Below are 18,077 nucleotides of genomic sequence, written 5' to 3' on the forward strand. Positions count from 1 at the left end.
GGCGTCGTGGGGGCACAGACGGGTGCATTCCAGTTGCAACGTGCACGCGTGCCCTACAGCCTATCAACAGCTACATAAACCAATCGCAACGGGACAGACGAGGCCAGCCGTGTCGTTACTTATACTGCAGCTATTAGTCCTGATCACCGGAGTGAAGGGAAGTGCGCCTTCGGAGTTGGCAATTCGGCAATCGACGTCACGACCCTGTTTCACGGCCCCACACTCTTACTCGTGTCCACATTCCTCCTGTGCAGTCATTAGGTAGCGGGTTTCGGGCTCAACTGCTCAACTCGCGCTCCCCGGGACGCTCACCGCTTACCATTTCCAATTCAGTCCCAGGGGGGGGAGGTGCGGGCAGCCGACGTTGAGGGGGGGGGGGGCACCGAGCACATTTATTCGCCCAGACGCCCAAGCCGCCGGATGTGGATGCCGCAGCACGCACAAGCTAAAACCAGCAACAAATATTAGTTTATGTGTACTCCTTGCCCCCGGTGAGAAGAAAGGCCTCCGTCATTCGGATTTGAGTCGCCTTCGCGCCTTGCCATCGGCGCGCTTTGGTCGCCCATGATATACTGTTGAGCAGATGTGTTGCACATCAGAGCGCATCATCACCATTACCTGAGGCCCTGAGCCTTCGAGAACCATAATCGTTGTTCAGGATCAGAAATGTCCTGCGGCAGGCGCTGACCGGCAGGCTCAACTTGGCGTACCATATCAGTAACTTCCAGGCTAGCGCTTAAGCAACTGGTGAGCTGAACCTGAGGTAGTGCGGCCGGTCAACACAAGCCTGGCCGGGCGCTCAAACTGCTTGTGTGGCTGGGCCGACCGGCATTATATGCAACTGTATTGGATGGATGGTTGCTTTGTGGCGACGTATGCACACGTTGTTGAAGAGCCGCCGAGAGGCTCTCTGCAAATTGCACGCACGCCTCTTCGGCCGGCAATTGCGCAGCTCTATGCACGGTCCGCCATTGAAGATATGGCCCTTTTTGTAGTAGTGTTGTCACCACCTATGGTGCTAACGTAGGCGCCCAACCTTTTGGCGCCATCTCACCACCCGACCACTGCTCCCCACACCTTCCCCTGCCCCTTCATCCTCGCAGCTGTCATGTCCGTCACCGGCCTCACGGAATTTGAGGACAGTTATGAGGCGGACCTGGCACAGGCAATAGCAGCTAGCCTTCAGGACGCGCCAGCGACAGGTGCGTGCCTTCACTGCCTTGCCAGCGGCCACGTGCAACACCCCGACGCGCAGCCTCTCACAAACTACAGCCGCACTGCGAGACACATGCATTCGCTGCAGTCAGATCCCTTGCTAAACCCAAAACATCGTACCGATATCTGTCACGTGCAGATGAATTGTACAACCCGGCGTGGGATGCCTTGCTTGCGGCGGGCCAGGCCGCGACCGCGGGCGGAGGCGACGCCGCCACAACGGCGACAGCAGGGCGCGCCTCGCCGGTGCTGATGCTGCCCGCCCCGCCGCCGCAACTTGGCGGCGCGCTGGCGTCACGGCTGGGCGCTGTGGAGGACGACGACGCGGACTTCCAGAGGCAGCTGGCAGCGGCCATGGCCGCCAGCATTCAGTCGGCCGAGGAGGACAGCCTCCGGCGCAAGCACTGCCTGCCGACCGCGGCGCCACCTGCAGCGGCGTTGCCCAGCGTTTTCCCGGGCATGGCCTCAGGCTTGTATGGGGGCGCGGGCGTGTACGCCACCACGGCGCCTTCGCTGCCTGCCAACGCCTCAGTATGCAATGCTTGGGCGGCGACAGGGCCGGCGGCACTTGCAGCGGACACACCGCCCACTGGGCTCGACTCCACAGCAGCTGGGGGCCTTGGCGCAGGCTTGCAGCGCGGCGGCGCATACAACACTGCCACACGCCAGTCGTCTGCTCCCCTGCCTGAGTTGGCGTTGGTGCCCTCGCTGTTGGCGGGGCCGCCGCCCGGCAGCCCCGTGTCGTCAACTGCGGCCAGTGCAGGCGGCAGCGGTCCCAGCAGCCCCGTCACCTTCCCTGCTGCAGCGCAACACATCGCTGCACACCAGCCTGCGTGCCACAAAGCAGCGGCTATCCCGCCGCGCCCTGCGGCCGCCGTCGCAACGGCGGCCGCCGCTTCGCTGCTGCTGTCGGCCTCGCCCGGAAAGCATGGCCGCACGCCCTCGCACACCAGCCTGCCTGAGGCCAGCCAGCCACACATGAAGCGCTCACGCCCGGCCAGCGACAGTGGCGCAGGCGCCGGCGTCAGCGCGTTTGGCGTGGGTGCCGGTCTGCAGGCCACGGCTGAGTCTTCGGGCGCGGGTGTGCGCCTGGGTGGCGGCGCCATGGGTGCGGGGGCGGGCTCTGTGCGCGTCACGAGCTCGGGTCTGTCGGGGCACCTCGCAGCTCGTCGGCTGGGTGAAGGCGATGCTGCCGACCCTAACAGCGGCGGCGGTGGTGGAGTTCGCGGCACGTGGACCGACCTGCGCGGCCGCTGCGCGAGTGTCGCGGCTGCGGACCTCATTGCCGGCGCGCATGGAGAGTCGCCGCCCACCCGACCAGCGTCTGCAGCATCGGGATGCAACCCTGCGGCCCTGGCGGAGGCGTCTGCTGCCGTCAGCCTGGCAGCAATCGCCGCGGCCTCGTCCGGCGAGCGCCAAGGCCTGGTTCCGCTGGACCTCTCGGGTTCATTCGTCGGCTCTCGCAGCCTCGCGCCCCCTGGTCGCCTGCACCCGCATCAGCACCAGCTTAGCCAGCATCAGCACCTCGAGCAGCAGGCGCACGCGGCATTCTTGCAGCTGCGGGAGCGCAGCGGCAGTGTTGCCGCTGACGGCGGCTCCGGGCTCCGCGGGGCGGTGGCGGCGCTTGACCTATCGCGGCCGGCGTTGCGCCTGGAGCAGCTGCTGCAGCGGCCGCACCAGGCACACCAGCCCGCGGCAGAGGTTGGGATCCCGTTGCGCCGCGCAGCCAGCCTCACCACGATAGGGCTGCAGGCCGTGGCAGAGCCCATGTCTATCGACACGGCCGCCCAGCCCCCGCAGCCCCTGCCTTTGCCTGACGCCGCCGAAGGCGCAGCCGACGGCACCGCTGTGGCCGAGGTGCCCGCCTTCGATGGCGCCGCCGATCGGCGGCTGCTGCAGCACCAGCGCGTGTGGTGGTGGCTGGGGCCATCACAGGCGCAGCTGGGACGCGTCATCTCCATCGACCGCCGCAGCAATCCGCTGCTGTACAGCGTGCGCCTGGACGCGCCGGCGGGCAGCGGTGGCGAGGGCGAGGTGGTCATTGCCACCGCCGACTGCCTGCTGCCGTTTGTCATGTTCGGTGAGGCAGTGATGTGCCGCCTGGAGGCAGCGCCGGACCTGGAGTCGGCCAACGAGGCAGAAGGCCAAGCCGACGTGGAGGCGGACGCTGCGCACATTGCGCCGGCGTCGGCGCGCTCGTGTGCGTGGGCTCGTGGCGTGCTGCAGCACTGCGTGTTTGACGGGCCTGTGCCGGCGGTGCACGTGCTGCTGCAGCAACGGCACGGCGCGGCGCTGTGCACGGTACCGTATGCAGCGGTGGTGCCGTGCGCGGACGCGGCTGAGGGGAGCGGCATCAGCCGCGGCTTTGCTGGCGGTGCAGTTGAGAATAGCAGTGGTGTCGGGGCTTGGGAGCTACAGCGATACGACAGCACTGCTGCCCCGCATCCGGCTTTCGGGGCGTCGGATGCGGCGCTAGGGCCGGTGCCTTGGGTGCAGCAGTGGCCAGTGGCTGGCAGCAACCACAGCATGTGGGGTGCAGATGCGGAGGTGACGGCTCGCCCCTCCTTTGCAAGCTGAGGCCGTGTGGCGCGACGATGAGTACGTGCAAAGCACTTGAATTTTGTTGCCAAGCACTAGTCATAAGTTTGGTGTCAGAGCGTCGACCTATAGTTGTACATAAGGTTGGCCCCCGTTAGTGGTAGTTCGATATGTTGGTTGCTATCGTGTTTGGTGTCCTCGCAGGCTGGAGTGGTGCGAACAACTGTATGGTTGTGTGGGTGTTGAGCAGGTTGGCGTTTCGGATGCTGGCTGGGCGTGCACTGTTGGCTGAGGGCAGGACGGCCGAGAAAGAGCTGCTGCCGCACTGGCCAACGGCGAGTAACTAAATCAGGCGCATGCCAGCTATGGTGGTTGCCTCGTGCAAACGACCTGATGTTACACTCGACCTTTCACAAGGCACTGGATACGAAACACGGTTTCAACGCTTACGAACACAATACACGGGCACCGCCTGTCAGGTCTAGCAAGATACGTTCAGCGCACCGCGGCACCAGCTGAGCCTCGCATGCATTCCGCGCCCGTGCAACAACATCGACATCCGAATCTCATCTCGTCACAACCAAGGGTGCCCCCGGTCAGAAATGACCTCACTCGCCGCCTGCTGGCCGACAACCGATACACTTTACAAGTGAATCCCCGCAGCGGCCGAACGGGAAAATTGGGATATGCCCACACCACGTTCACCGTCTACAGGCTACAACGCGGCGCTCACCCCTGAAATTTGACTCGCTTCCAAAACTCAAGCGGCCGAAAAGGGAGTATCCAGGCCGTGCACAGAGACTGTTTTACACCACCACCACCACAACCGTACCGCTTCTCAACTTCCAACCATCTTTGCAACCCCCCCCCCAATAAACATCCTCGGCTCTTAAATGGGCTGCACGTAACAAGGAGGTGGCTGCCTTAGGGAGGCAGGAAAAGGGCTGATCCCGGGTCGTTATCAACCCAGCCACCTTGACGCGGGCGCCTACTAAGCACACGCATCTATGTTGGGGGCCTTTGGCATCCCCGCAAATCCGGACGTGCAATAGACAATAGCAAATAGTAATACGTAGCACTCGCGGTTTGCGCCAGTATGCTATGTTTTGCCGACGCACGCTGCACGTAAAAATTGCAAGCGCAGCGCCAGCCCTTCTCAACGCAGCCTGCATGGATGGCTGTGTGCGCATCCGTGCGGCGGCTGTCCAACCAAGGGGCCCTCTCGTATCATATACAGTGACATCCCCAGTATCCGCATTCCGTGCATCTTGCATGTGTGCCGCCGTAGCCGTCCTGCAACCTGAAATGCTTCACCTATCACCGACACCCGTGACCAACACCCCCACCTGGAACCAGTGCCAACAGTTGCCGCTATCTCCTCCGCGACCGCCGCCACCGCCGGGCATTAAGGCGCGGTCACAGCCTCCACCGGTGCCGGCTGCTTGTGCGCGCCCGCCGCAGCCACCCATGTCGGCTTCCACTCTGGCGCGTCCACCCGCAGGCTGCATGCGGCGCTGTCCTTGTGGTCATCATGCGCACTCGCCTTGGCAGCCTCCTTAGCCTTCTGCGGCTGCGCCGCCTTGGGGGCCGTGGAGCGGCTGTCCGTGGAGGAGGCGTTGCTGCGGCCGTCCAGACTGGCACGCCCGTCGCGGCTGCTCATGCTGCGGCGTCGCCCGCCGGCGCCCTGCTGCCCCTGTCCCTGCGTCTGTTGCGGCTTGTGGTTCGCCTCCTTCAACTGTCCCTGCGCCGCCTGCTGCTGCTGCTGCTGGTGCTGCTGGTGCTGCTGCAGCTGCTCCGAGCCGAGTCGCCAAGGGCCCTGCTGGTCCACGCTGCGGCGCCGGTCCATGCTGGTGCGGCGGCCGCTGCCGGGGCGGTGCTGCTGCTGCTGGCTCCCGTGGTAGTGCGGCGGCGACTGCTGCCCCACCGCTGCGGCGGCGGCGCCCGCTTGGGCCTTGTGGATGCGCGGGTCCTCTGCCGTCACCACATACGTGCGGTGCGGGTGCGGGTGCAGCGGCGACATCGACGCAGCCGCGGCGGGCGCGTGCGGGTCATGGAAGTCAAGGCTGGTGCGGCGGGAGCCGGGGCGGCTGCTGCTGCCGCCCGCTCCGCCGTGCTGCAGGTCGACACTGCTGCGGCGGCTGCCAGACGCGCTGCCGACGCCGGCGCCGCCGTGGTGTCCGTCCAGCGAGCGGCGCGACAGCTTGGCGCTGTCCGCGGGCTGGTAACGGCGCGGCGTGGCGCTCCAGCCGTACTTGTAGTCACCTGCGGGCGAGCACGAGAAGTACCGGTATGGGAACTCAGCAGGTGTGCGTAGCGCCAGCAGTGTGACAACTCCTGCAACACTGCTTATCCCTCGCCGCCCCTCGGCCCGCGCCTGCCCACTGCCGCAATCGCTCTTAAACATGCTGGCTCCATCCCGCCCGTTCCCGCCCTACACCTTACAAGGCTCCGGCGCCCCACCTACCACGACCCCAACCCGCCCCGCGCCCACCCCCCGCCGGCCACCCACCTGGCATGAATTCCACCACGTCGTGGCAGCCCGCCAGCCCCTCCAGCAGCTGCCGGCTGCAGGACAGCGCCAGACTGTCGCGCCCGGTGCGGCCCTGGAACAGAGGGCAGCGCCCCGAGCCGTCGCGAGCAGCCAGGACGCGGCTCTGTACGGAACACACCGGTGGCGCCAGGGGAGAATTGAGTGAGGGTGCATGTGTGGGACAAGGCGCGGGAAGTGGGCAGGGCGTGCTCCGTCAGATGGAGGTTCGACTGTGTGCGCATGCAAGCTTCCTTGCGGCAAAAGCCTGGAGCGCATGGCCCCCGCAAGTCCTGCTGCACATGCACACACATCGGACTCGGCAAGGCAGATGTGTAAACCCGAGGTACACACAGACACACACACGCACACCTTCTTCTAGTGCTTGCCCAGCACACAGGTGCGCCCAAACAAGCCCACGTGCTCACCGTCTTGCTCTCGTACAGCACGAACGTGAACGAGCCGCGCAGCAGTCCCAGCAGGTCCACACCCGCCTGGGCGTACATGTGGCAGATCAACTGCGCGGCCGCACGGGCGAGTGACGGGGGTGGCGGGGGCAGGTGAGGATATCAAGCGCATGTTGTGCACAGCCAACCACGGCAACAGGCTTATGGCACATACAGGTGTGCGTGGGTATGCACAGGCACGTGCCGTGCTGGGGGCGACGTCCTGGCATGCTGCACCAATAGCCGGCCCCCGCTCCCCTGCGCTGCCCCCGCTCCACAAGTGCTGTATTCCCTCTACGTGCCTACACGCGCGCGTGACAGCCGCACACCCGTGAGTTCCCAATGTTATGGGTACAGGCCTCCGCCGCCACCCACCCACCTGCGCGTTGGACAGACTGATGACGGCGGGGCTGGGCTCGTCCTCGGGCACTGGCGCGTAGGCCTCAGCCAGAGCGGCCGCGTTGCTCAGGATGCTGCACACAAACACGCCAATGCACACAGATGCGGCAGGTGGTAAGAGGGTCCATGACATGCCTCCAGCGGATTGCCGTATTGTAGCGTACGGCACCAGTACGGTGCCGTACGGCAGCAGCAGAACGACACCCCCGCCGGTGGGCATTGCAAACCTGTCACAGTTTCCCTGACACCCCCTGGGCCGTCAAGGAACAAGAAGCACAGTCGATGTGGCAGCTGTTGGCTGCTACGTCATTCGTTGTTCGTCACCCGCCAAACCACACATCACGGACTCACCCCTCAAACACGCAGACGGCTGAGCCCACGTTGGCCACGCTTGTGGTGGGCGCCGGGCTCAGCAGCAGGCAGCCGCCCCCCGGTTGTACAAGCGGGTCGGCGGCACTTTTGCTGCTACTGCCGGTGACGTCAGCAGGCGGCTGTAGCGCACTAAGCTCCGCACGTAGGTCCTCATCCTGTGGTGGCAGAACAGTGTGGTCACTTTGGATCCAGGCTGGTGCGGACAGCCCAGCCGGTCCCGTGCCTGTCGCCCTTTGAACCGGTCCGGTTCAGGAGCTCTGAACCTTGCCTTTACAATACGTCTTGTCCATGAACACATGGAGGTAATTATCTTTTGGTTACGATAGTCTCGGGGGGAGGGGGAAGGGTAGAGCCATCGTGCTACGCGTCCCCCGACACCTGGCAGCGTTTCGGAGCGCGCGCACCTTCTGCGCGCGATGTAGCTGCTGATCCGCGATGTTGAACTCAATAACCTTTTGTTGTACGACGCAAATAAACAGCGCCGCCATCGTGCTCGTGGGTCAAAGCCTGCGCGAGGGGTCGCAGCGGCACATGCTACTACTGAGGGATGCGGACGGCTAGATCTGCTGATAACGACTAATAGTCTACGCGACATCAAGCCAAGCCAAAGTTTCATGCCGGATGCAGCACCAAGCGCGCGGCTGCCAAGCTGCGCGCCCCCGCGCGCAACCAACTGGCGCATGCACGCTGACGGAGACGCTCGCCTACCTGGCGCTGCAGTGGTGTGTGTAAACGCCTGTGTGTGTGAGCAATAGAGCCGGCGCGCCGCCGTTAAAGAGCGAGACAGACGACGCTCCTGACAGCGACGCGGTCAGTCGGCCAATAGGATGGAGGATACCAGGTATACTTGTAGATGTATCGTTGCGAGTTGCACTTGTTGTGTCTGGCCTGTGCTGACTGGGCCTACAAAAGGGCTTTCATCGATCGCGGCCGCGCCGAATGAGTCCCCGACCGCAGTGAACGTCTGGCTTGCTTGCATTCATTTGCAAATCACGGGATCAACCATGAACCAATCAACTTCAAGTCTCGTGCGGCTCGCCAGCGCTAGTTTTGCTGCGATTGGGGAATGCACGTCAAACCTGGCCCGGCAGTTGTTTCTATCGTCGACCTTGACACAGTTTCGCTATACAACGGACTCGGTCCACCAACCGGTCAACGAGGTACAATCATCAAGCACTGGACCAGCTAGTACTATCTGTGGGAAAGGCGATAATCGCACGCGGAGGGGCAAGGTGAGTGCACCATGAAACTGACGCTTCCAGCCCTGGGAGTGCGGCGGGGGGGGGGTCTCCGGTTTCATGGGATGGCACACGAGTCATTACTTCAGAGGAGGTCAGGGCGGTGATGCAGCCACATCCAGCCCTTGCGTCGTGCACCACCGCAACCGGGATGCTTAGGACAGTGCGCTGCTGGGCTGGCGGACGTCCATATCCCGCGGGCACGGTGACCAGGTCACACACCACTGCCCGGGCTCCCTTGCACCCCGACCCGAGCTGGGCCTTTGCCTTCCCTCCGCACGCCACCCGGTATGCACACACAGATCTTCCGTGGCACCTACCGCGAGCAGCTGCCCTCCCACGGGCCGCAGCTCCACCCGTATCCTGGGGGCCCGGTGGTGCAGCGGCCAGGCGGTGGCAGCCGGGGCGCATTCCGGTATCCGGGCGAGGCGCCGCCCACCGCTCCGCCCGGCGCTTCTCACACAGTTCCACCCGCGCAGCGGTAGCTTCGGGTTAGCTGTGTTGCTGAGCTTGTAGGATTGCAGTCTGAGCATCTTGGTACTACGTCGGGAGGCGGGCAAGATGGTTCGGGCTCGGCGCAGCAGCTCTGGGTGTTTGGCCCGTAGCAGCTACAGGTGCTGTTTGCCGTGGTGGCCAGGCCGTGGCGTTGCAGCGGTGCGGGTGCATGGGTTAGGGTGTAGTCGGGACTGCACAGTGCACTTTCTGCTATGGGTCGGTCGAATGGCAAATTGGCAATTGAGTGATTCGCGCGATGCCTGTGGGTTGGGAATAGAGAGCGCGATCACGAGCCAGAAGTGGAAGCTGGTGCTGACGCGCATCAGCACGGCATGACAGTGGATGTTGAGGGATATGGGTCACCGGTATGGGTGCTAGTCCCGCCATGTCTGGTATGTTTGCTCTGGTGATAATGCATGTACCATAGCAAGGTGCGGGTTGCCCGCACGAACGGGGCGCTGCCCAGGGGCGTTGGCCGGGGTCCACGGCTCCAAGGACACCTTGCTGCCTGCACACCGCCGCCAGTGGCCGGTGGAGCCTGGCGGTAGGGTCGTCGTCGGCTTTGTGGGCGCTCAGGGTTGATATTTTGCATACCGTAGTAACTTAACAAATATGTGTAGGACGCCACGCCATGGCCAGCTGCGCTGTGCAGGCCACCCAAGCGGGGAAGCTGGATTGCTGGCAGCGGCTTCCGGATTAGCGATGGCGGGTGATGGGGTGCGTGTGTGCAGTGCCATAGCTGGGGGAGTCTGGAGGACAGGGCACTAGGTCCGTTGATGTGAGCTAGATGGATCCTGTCTGAGCGCTAGCCCTCTTATATCGTCCTGAGGGGTCGTCTGTTCTAGGCGCAAGCTCAACACGTTGTTCGCGTCTGGGAACGCCGCGTTGGCGAGAGCCACGGATGGCCCTAATACACCATGGGGGCACGTTGCACGCGTGAAGGTCACTGTATGATGCAAACTTACATACCGCCGCCAGGTGTCGACCGTCTCCCTAGCTATGTGCTTTGCCGCCGCCGCTATGGTGTCTTCTCCGCAACTCGATGGCATCGTGCTCGCGGGGTAGGCGCACCATAACTGTAACAGCATACGCAGCCCAGTGACAGCGGGGCCGCGGGGCGCGGGCAGGGCGCACTCTATTACTGACAACGGCGACCGCTAGATAGTGCTAGATCTGCTGGCGACTGCTGCTAGGGATACAGTGTGGGCGCAGGCGCGCAGCACTAGGGCAGAGCAAATGAGCAAAGGACATCACGTTATTGCGCTGTGCACTTCCGTGTGCGCTACCTGTCAGAAACGACGCACCAGCGCACACAGAGCCCTGTTCAGGGCTTGCATCTTCCAAGGGTGGGCCGCCGCCGCAGGCGAGAAGGGCCCTAACCACGTTCTCGCCCACGGCATCCAGGGGCCCAAGAATGCCCAGTTTTTAGCCCCCCCAGCGAAGCGTTCCAGGGGGGGGGCGAAGCCCCCCAGGAACACCCCTGTCCGTGGCTGCGTGGCTGCGTGGCTGGTGCGTCGGCAAAACATAGCATACTGGCACAAACTGCGACTGCTACGTATTAGTATTTGTTAATGCCTATTGCATGTAAATAGGTGGCAGGGAAAATTCGCCCTTCCGCCGATCTTGGCGCTTGCAAAAAATTAAAGGTGCTGGGCGAGCTGGCTATTCTTCAACATAAGAGTCAACGCGTTTCGTTCACCTACCCCACAAAGTGCATCTGCTTTGACCAGCGTTTTCTCACAGCAAACGCTCTCAAAATTTAATGGCGCACAGCTGGGTTGCGTGTCAGGGCGTAAAGAGTCTGTTACACTTGGTCGCAGCCTTGAAGGCGGGCTGGGGCGCATGCCAGACCCCAAAAACACGCCAGGAGGCACACTTTGGAACAGCATGTGTACGCGGGTGGTCTTGCGCCACGATGCCGGAGTTGGGTGCCGGAGTCACATCAAGGTCGCAAGATCGAAACCCATCAGGAACGGTTCGGCTCCGTTACCTGTGTAGGCACTGAACATACTTGTGCCGAACTTCCCCGAACGAGCGCCATCTCGGCCTTCCTAGGTCGCTGCTCTACGGGTGAGGACGCTGGTGCGGCGGGTTCTGATGGTTTCCCCGCGAGAGCTATCCTGCTTTCTAGAAGCCGGTCTGCGAGCCAGTTGGCGCTGATGCGCCGGGGCAGGAGGAGGCCCCTGATTAGGGAATGCGCGTCACCCAGCGCCGATCTGCGAGCCCGTGTTTCGAGGCGTTACCGTGGCCCAGTATGGCCGATGGTTGCAGACAACCCCCCTCCCCCAAATTCGCTAACTACCCTCGGGAAGGTGTAGTGGGCCAGATTCAGGGACCGTATGCAGCCCCACGCGGCGAGAATGCACCCACGGAATTGCCCAATCTTCTCGCCCAAGGGCCTGCATTGGGGCCCGCTTCTTGCCGATCCCCGGAGCCCTGCCCTCTTCGTCTGTGCGACTGTGCCGTGTTTGCCCTTTGGACTATGTGTAGGCTGGGTAGGGCGGCTGGGGCCGTCGTGGCTACACGCACGTGCAGCACTGGGAGCGCCAGCCTGGCAATCACGCATGACCTGCACCGCTCCGGTGCTGCTATCACCGTGCACTTGCACCCTGAGAGCGTCCACAGCCCACAGGCCCACTCACGCCTTCGCCCCGCACGCAGGCCTCTTGCTCTTGTCCCCCCAGTGCAGCGGGCCACGTGTCTAATGCCACGGGGACTCGGGCCCTGTACTGTCATCAGTTTCTTTATGCACCGGGTATCACTTATGTGGTGTCTCAGGCTTCATCGGTCCGCTGGTGAACCGCGCGCCCAGCACATAACACATGATTGCTATGGCATCAGGGAAGAATACCCAACCCGGCCAACTCAGTCTACATGCAACGTGGACTCAAGGCTAACAGATGCGATACGTACACGACCGGTCAACCAGGGCACAGACTTGTCCACCTATGCACAAGCGTGCAATCAGAATACGGATGGGCGGCCGCGGTTTGGTCGTTTCAGGTCGCTCCCATGAATGTTAGGAGCTGAAGGCTCCTGTCCGTAGGCCCGTCACGGCCTTGGTAAACAAAATTAGGAGGTAACCAGGCGGCGCCCACAGCTGCACAACTCCCTTGGTCCCAGACTGGCCTCCCTGATTGTGGTCTGCCGTAGGCCTTTGGACCGTCATGCTTCCCTTACCACCCAGCATGTGGAACAAAAAAACGCGCATCGCAGACGCCAGACGGCTGGTCCCTTTGTTGACCCAGAGTTTCGACGCATCCGCCGTCTCTCCTCACTTCAGCAAAATCAAAGATTGAGTGCCGCAATCAATGCGGCCAAACTGGTCATCAACCACAACCTGCAACCAACGAACACGATGTAGTACGTATGACACACCAGCGTCTTAACTGCGCTGAACAGTTGAACAAAATGGAAGAACCATCACGCGCCAAGCCTCTCAGCGTTATATGCTCCTCTATCACCCGTGACCTAACGGAATCTGATCCTGCAAAATTGTGTGCAGAGCCGACAACCCCTTCCCGCCGCTCTTGTTTCCGCCGCAGACTATCAAGTTCTCCTCACAGGGCATCGTTGCTCTCAAAGTGTCTCTTTAGTCCTCTTCCGGCACCGATCCCTCTACATGTAGGACTCCGTGTCCATCGCGCACGGCGCCACAAAGAGCCCGTGTCTTGTACAATGGTGCCGATGCTCACTCTGCATTCTCCGAGTAAGATACAACATGCTTCCAAATTTCAGGCTTGCGGCCATTGCAGCATGATAGATTGCTAGTACACCACCGCACCCTGGTGGCGGTTGCCGTACATACCGTACACACCTGCAGCCGGCACCCCGCCGGCCACAGCCGCTGCCGTGCCGTGCGGCTGTGGCAGTGCGCCCTTGGGGCCGCCAGCTGCGAAGTAGTTGTTGGTGTTGCTGTAATGATTTTGGGGGTTGCCGGCGCCGGCGCCGGTGGCTGCCGCCGCGGCGGCGGCTGCCGACTGCCGCACCTTGACTGCGGCATAGTACTTGGCCAGGCGCTGGCGATCGTGTGGGGCCAGCGGCGGCCGAACCGACTGCATCTGCAAGCGGCAGCAGGACGGCACGAAGCACGCGCCCTTCAGTAAATCTGCTCAAATTGAAGCACCAATCCGTACGCACAGAGCATGTTGGCCAGGTTCATACTGAGCAACAAGTTTTGCAAATACCAACTGCGTGTCATAACGTACCAGGAGCTCGCTGTCGGTCAGGGCCACATCCTCCTCCCCGTTGTTGCCGCCACCGCCAGCACCCCCCCGCGCCACCACTGACGCCGGGTGCCTTAGCTGCGAGGCGGCGGCGCCGCCGGGCGGCAGCGGCGCCGCCAGCAGGAACGCCAGCACGTCAGCGGCAGCGCCGTAGTGCTCCGCCGCGCCCGCCGCATGCCCCAAAAGCTCCTCACCCGCAGCCGCCCGGCTGTGCCGCACCGCTGTCGCCATCAGCGCATCCAACGCACACGGCACCAGCAACTGCGACGGCGGCGGAGCCGTCGCTGCCGCTGCAGCCGGCGGCCTAGCCGCCGGGCTGGCGGAGGCTGAGGTGGCAGCCGCGGCGGCCGCCACGTCTGCACCGCCCAGGAGCAGCTGGGCCACGGTGCCGTGCATGTGCTCGTCCATCAGCGCGAGGGCGTCACGCGCCTGCACCGCCAGCGAACGGAGCGACGTGGCGGTGGCCAGCCGCCCGCACGTGCTGTCAGCGGGAGCTGCGCCAGCGGCTGCGGTAGCGTCATCTTCGGTGGTATTGCGTGCCGGCGGCGTAGCGGCTGTGGCGAAGGGCGACGACGCCTGAGCGGGCAGCGCAGCGGCGACCGGCTGCGGTGAAGACACCATATTGGCACCGGTAGCGGCAGCCTCCGGCGCCGCCGCGACGCCACTAGACACCACTGGCTCGCCCGCCGCACCACCGCCGCTGCCAGCTGCTGCCGGAGGCGCCGCCGCTGCGGAGCGAGAGCTGAGCGCCGCCGCTAGCAGCCGGACCGCCACAAGCAGTGTCCCGACTGCCTCCGCCGCTTCCTCTGCCATGCCGGCGCCTTCTTCGGTCCCGGCCAGGCCTGCCCCATCCCAGCCGCCCAGGCCGCTGGCGCCCACACCGAACTGGCGCGCCTCCGCCTCCTGGTCCAGGAGGCTCGTGCAGCGAGCCCTGATGCGAGCAATGCAAGTTACCGTCAGGAGAGCAGTTTGCAGGTGCGAGGCGCACACATCTACAGTTTCCACAGTATGTGTCATGCCGCCAACGTGTAACAAACATCCTTGCACTCACTTGGCGTGGTCGAGCAGCAGCGAGATGACGCGAGGCAGCAGCGCCACATCTCCATCGCCGCCGCCAGCGCCCGAGCCCACGACCGCGCCACCGCCGTTCAATCCACTTGCCGGCTGCGCACCGGGCATGCGCATGGTGAAGGTGCCTGCGGTGCCGGCCGGCTGGGCCGTGTGGGCTGGCTGCGCAGAATGCGGCAGCGTGGCCGCGGCGATTGGCGGCAGCGCCTGCTGCCACGGCGCGGCTGGCTGCTGTGACGTCGGCTGCTTGGCAGCACCAGCAGCAGCTGTTGCCGCGGGGTGTGCTGTGGTAGGTGACGGCGGCGCGCCGCCGCCGCTGTTGCTGCGGCTGTTGGCGCCGCTGTTGGCGATGGCGGGGTGCTGCGTGCGTGGCGACAGCAACTGCGCCGGCTGCTGATGCTGCTGTTGACGGGGCGTGGCAGAGGGGCTGCTGACAACCACATAGTCGGAGTCGGAGGACTCAGCCAGGGCATCGCCGCCGCCACCGCCTGCCGCTGCTGCCCGCGTAGCGGTTGCGGCAGCGTGGGCCGCCGCCGCTGCCCCCTCCATGAACACCGACTCAACCGCCGCCGTCGTCGCGGCTACGTGCGGGGACGGGGAGCGGTGGATGACCTCGCGCACAGCAATGGCCGGAGCGGTCCCTGCTGCCGTTGCTGCTGCTACCCGGCTAGGGGCTGGAGCTACTACCCCTACACCTCCTACCCCTACCCCTACCCCTGTAGCTGCTACCCCGCCTGCGGCTTGAGGGGCTGCCGCAGCCTGAGACGGCTGCTGCTTGTGGTGGTGTTGTATAGGCGCGGCCGACTCCTGGCTCTTGCTGACGTTGATGGCTGCGGCCCCGGGCGCGGGAGGCGACGTAGAGGTGTTGGGGGAGGTGCCCGGCGTTGGCCGCAACAGCGGGTGCACGGGGCTGCGGTCACGACCGGCGGGCGTGATAAACCGCACCGCGCCCTGCGAAACGGGCATGTGGCGGTGCTGCGCAGCTGGCGGCTGCAGCGGGCCCGGCGGCACCAGCGGCTCTTGCGCCGCCAGCGCCGCCACGGCGGCGGCGATCGGCGCGGGCAGCTGCACGGCTGCCGAGGCTGCCTCGCCCTGGAGGAAGGGGTGCGCGAACAGCTCGTCGTGCGAGATGCGCTCCACGGGGTTGCGCCGCAGCAGCTGGTACAGCAGCTGCCTGTGGGTGTGGCGGTGGTGAGGGGGCGTGGGGCCCAAGAAGGCGTCTGAGCAAGGCCCCGGTTTTCAGGCAGCAGCACAGATGAAGCGACAGCGCGCGCAGCCGACGTCGAGAGCAGGGACTAACCCGTGGCAACTAACTGGCAGCGGTGCACCCAAAGGCATCCCGGCGCCCAAGCGCCCAATTGCTGGCGCTCACACACACACACACACACACACACACACACACACGCACGCACACACAGACACACACACCTGCATCCGGGCGTGAGGGCGCGCGCCACTGCGTCCGGCAGCACCGCGTCGCCGCGCTCAATGTTCTGGACCAGCTGCAGGTGGTTGGCGCCCTGCAGAGCAGGGGTGGGAACACAGTTCCAGCCGACAGCCCGAAACTGTTTCAGTACCTGGGTAGCTGATAGAGGTTACATGTGGGACGACAGCCCGAGCTCGTTAGCTGAACTCCTAGTACTAGCAAGGGCAGCGGGTGATGAGAAGCAGGTCCCCGACAGCCCGCACTCATTGGCTTGCCGCCCCGCCAGCCGGCTGCCGCACCTGGAAGGGCGGGCGGCCCGCCAGCAGCTCGAACAGAATGGTGCCCACGGACCACAGGTCGGCCTTGGCGTCGTAGCGGGCCAGCTGCAGCACCTCGGGCGCCATGTAAAGCGGACTGCCACACAGCGTCTCGGCCATGCCTGGCCAGTGGTAGAGAGGATGCGTGTCCTTTTCAACATGCTCAGGTAAACGTGACCGCTACAATGGCCTCAAGAGTACGGTGTGGGGTGTGTATGCAGCGTGTAACGCGTAGTGTGCAGCGGCGGGCTGGCGGTGGGGTCAGACGTTGCCGCCTCAACAGCCCCGTGCGACAGGCCCGCCGGCCGCACACCTGCGGGCTGTAGCGACCGCGCGAACCCAAAGTCCGCAATCTTCAGTGTGGGCGACGGCCCCGAGTCCGACAGCAACAGGTTCTGCGGCTTGAGGTCGCGCTGCGCGGGGGAAGGAGCGGGAGTTGCATTCATAACTAACGAAGACGTGGTGAAGTTGTAGCCAGGCACAGTGGCAGGAGAGCGGGGATGCAGGAGGAAGTAGAGGAGCTCTAGACGGCGTCGGCGCCTTTCCTTCTTTCCCTTGCCGGCTGCCCACACACGCCCGCTCCTTTACCGCTCCAGCTTGCCAGCTACGGCATAAAACTGCAGCCCACCCCTTGCCGCCCACTCTAGACCGGCGTAGGGCCTTAGTCTCCTCCGAGCCTTAGGAACTCCCCGCAAGCGCTTCAGCCATGCTGCTGTGCATCATGGGTACCTACGTGGATGATGTTGTGTGCCCGCAGCACCTTGAGCCCCTCGGCCAGGTGGCGCAGCAGGTACCGGCACGACGCCTCGCTCAGCGGCCCGCGGTGGCGCAGGTACTGGGCCAGGTCGCCGCCTGCATGAGACGGGAAGTTTGAGGCGGAGAGGGGGCGTGAGAAGACGTGAGGAGTGCGGGTAGATGGGAGCAGGGAAGTGGGAAGGGTGCGAAACGAATCTGGGCAAGCTGGCACGGCTGCCACCAAGGCGTGCGCCTTATTGGTCGCCCTTAAACCCCATTCGTCCCGAATTATAAGTCCCAAACAATTACCCCATTGATATCTTCAGCCGCGCCTGAAGCGGAGGTCACGACAACGGTCTTGCGCGCTTACGCATGCTCGCGCCAAACCGCATCCTCGAGTGCCCCTACAGAGTACTTGCCTCCACAGTACTCCAGAACCAAGAATATCTTTCCTGGTTCCTGTGTGACACAGCGGGACAGGGTGTTCGCCAGCGTTAAGAAGGGGGAGCTGCTGACCGTCGGTCGCTGGCCTCGAAACCCTCGGCCTCACCACTGCGCAAGCACTGCCGACGCGCGTGGCGTCCCCTCACTGCAAAAAGGCTAAAACGATGAAAACTAGGGCGCCCGCCGACGGGTACAAAGCGCGCGCCTACGTGTTCCTACGTGTGTTGGTGTCCGCGAGGCCCTTCGGACGCTTAAACACGTCGAAAAAAGCACGGGGCCGGCCCAAGGGATTAGCAGCCGCACAAGCAGACGCCCGCACCTTAAAGAGGTCCAGCAGGCCCACAATGTTGGCATGTTTCAGTCGCTGCAGGGTGGCAATCTCCGACTCCAGAGACTCCAGCAGCTTCTTGTTCAAGCGGTCAGTAAGCACCTCCTTTACAGCCGCCAGCGTTCCAGTCGTCGTGTGCCGAGCCTTCCATACTATTGCGAAACTCCCCGACCCCAAGACTTCGGTTATCTCCCAATTCCCAATTATCCGCCGAGCAGCTGACGGAGCGTGTGCCATTTTTCATCCAGTTGACAGCGACACAGAGTGCGGAGCAAAAGCGCACTGGCGCCCTAAAGGGCGGGA

At 63.9% G+C, this 18,077-nt stretch overlaps 4 protein-coding genes across 4 annotated transcripts; 2 read left to right on the forward strand and 2 right to left on the reverse strand.

The window, feature by feature from the left end:
• The first annotated feature begins 493 nt into the window (after positions 1-493).
• CHLRE_09g391134v5 (uncharacterized protein) lies at positions 494-4,135 on the forward strand. The gene is made up of 3 exons (XM_043065581.1): positions 494-747; positions 1,104-1,202; positions 1,355-4,135. Exons 2-3 carry the CDS (start codon positions 1,109-1,111, stop codon positions 3,790-3,792), a joined length of 2,532 nt encoding a protein of 843 aa, XP_042921154.1. The 5' UTR covers positions 494-747; positions 1,104-1,108; the 3' UTR covers positions 3,793-4,135.
• A 2-nt stretch (positions 4,136-4,137) lies between these two features.
• On the reverse strand, positions 4,138-8,383 carry CHLRE_09g391171v5 (uncharacterized protein). The gene is made up of 7 exons (XM_043065583.1): positions 8,206-8,383; positions 7,902-8,004; positions 7,477-7,652; positions 7,106-7,199; positions 6,709-6,798; positions 6,263-6,407; positions 4,138-6,015 (listed from the first exon to the last, which is right to left on the reverse strand). Exons 2-7 carry the CDS (start codon positions 7,983-7,985, stop codon positions 5,159-5,161), a joined length of 1,446 nt encoding a protein of 481 aa, XP_042921155.1. The 5' UTR covers positions 7,986-8,004; positions 8,206-8,383; the 3' UTR covers positions 4,138-5,158.
• A 100-nt stretch (positions 8,384-8,483) lies between these two features.
• Positions 8,484-10,201, forward strand: CHLRE_09g391208v5 (uncharacterized protein). Its single transcript, XM_043065584.1, has 2 exons — positions 8,484-8,729; positions 9,038-10,201. The coding sequence occupies exons 1-2, from the start codon at positions 8,502-8,504 to the stop codon at positions 9,218-9,220; spliced, it is 411 nt and encodes a 136-aa protein (XP_042921156.1). The 5' UTR covers positions 8,484-8,501; the 3' UTR covers positions 9,221-10,201.
• A 1,396-nt stretch (positions 10,202-11,597) lies between these two features.
• CHLRE_09g391245v5 (uncharacterized protein) lies at positions 11,598-18,043 on the reverse strand. Its single transcript, XM_043065585.1, has 9 exons — positions 17,766-18,043; positions 17,422-17,461; positions 17,001-17,119; positions 16,581-16,680; positions 16,250-16,389; positions 15,953-16,044; positions 14,508-15,698; positions 13,439-14,387; positions 11,598-13,291 (listed from the first exon to the last, which is right to left on the reverse strand). Exons 1-9 carry the CDS (start codon positions 18,009-18,011, stop codon positions 12,998-13,000), a joined length of 3,171 nt encoding a protein of 1,056 aa, XP_042921157.1. The 5' UTR covers positions 18,012-18,043; the 3' UTR covers positions 11,598-12,997.
• Positions 18,044-18,077: the final 34 nt, after the last annotated feature.

The sequence above is a fragment of the Chlamydomonas reinhardtii genome, chromosome 9, assembly GCF_000002595.2.
Source record: "Chlamydomonas reinhardtii strain CC-503 cw92 mt+ chromosome 9, whole genome shotgun sequence".
Taxonomy (NCBI): Eukaryota; Viridiplantae; Chlorophyta; class Chlorophyceae; order Chlamydomonadales; family Chlamydomonadaceae; genus Chlamydomonas; species Chlamydomonas reinhardtii.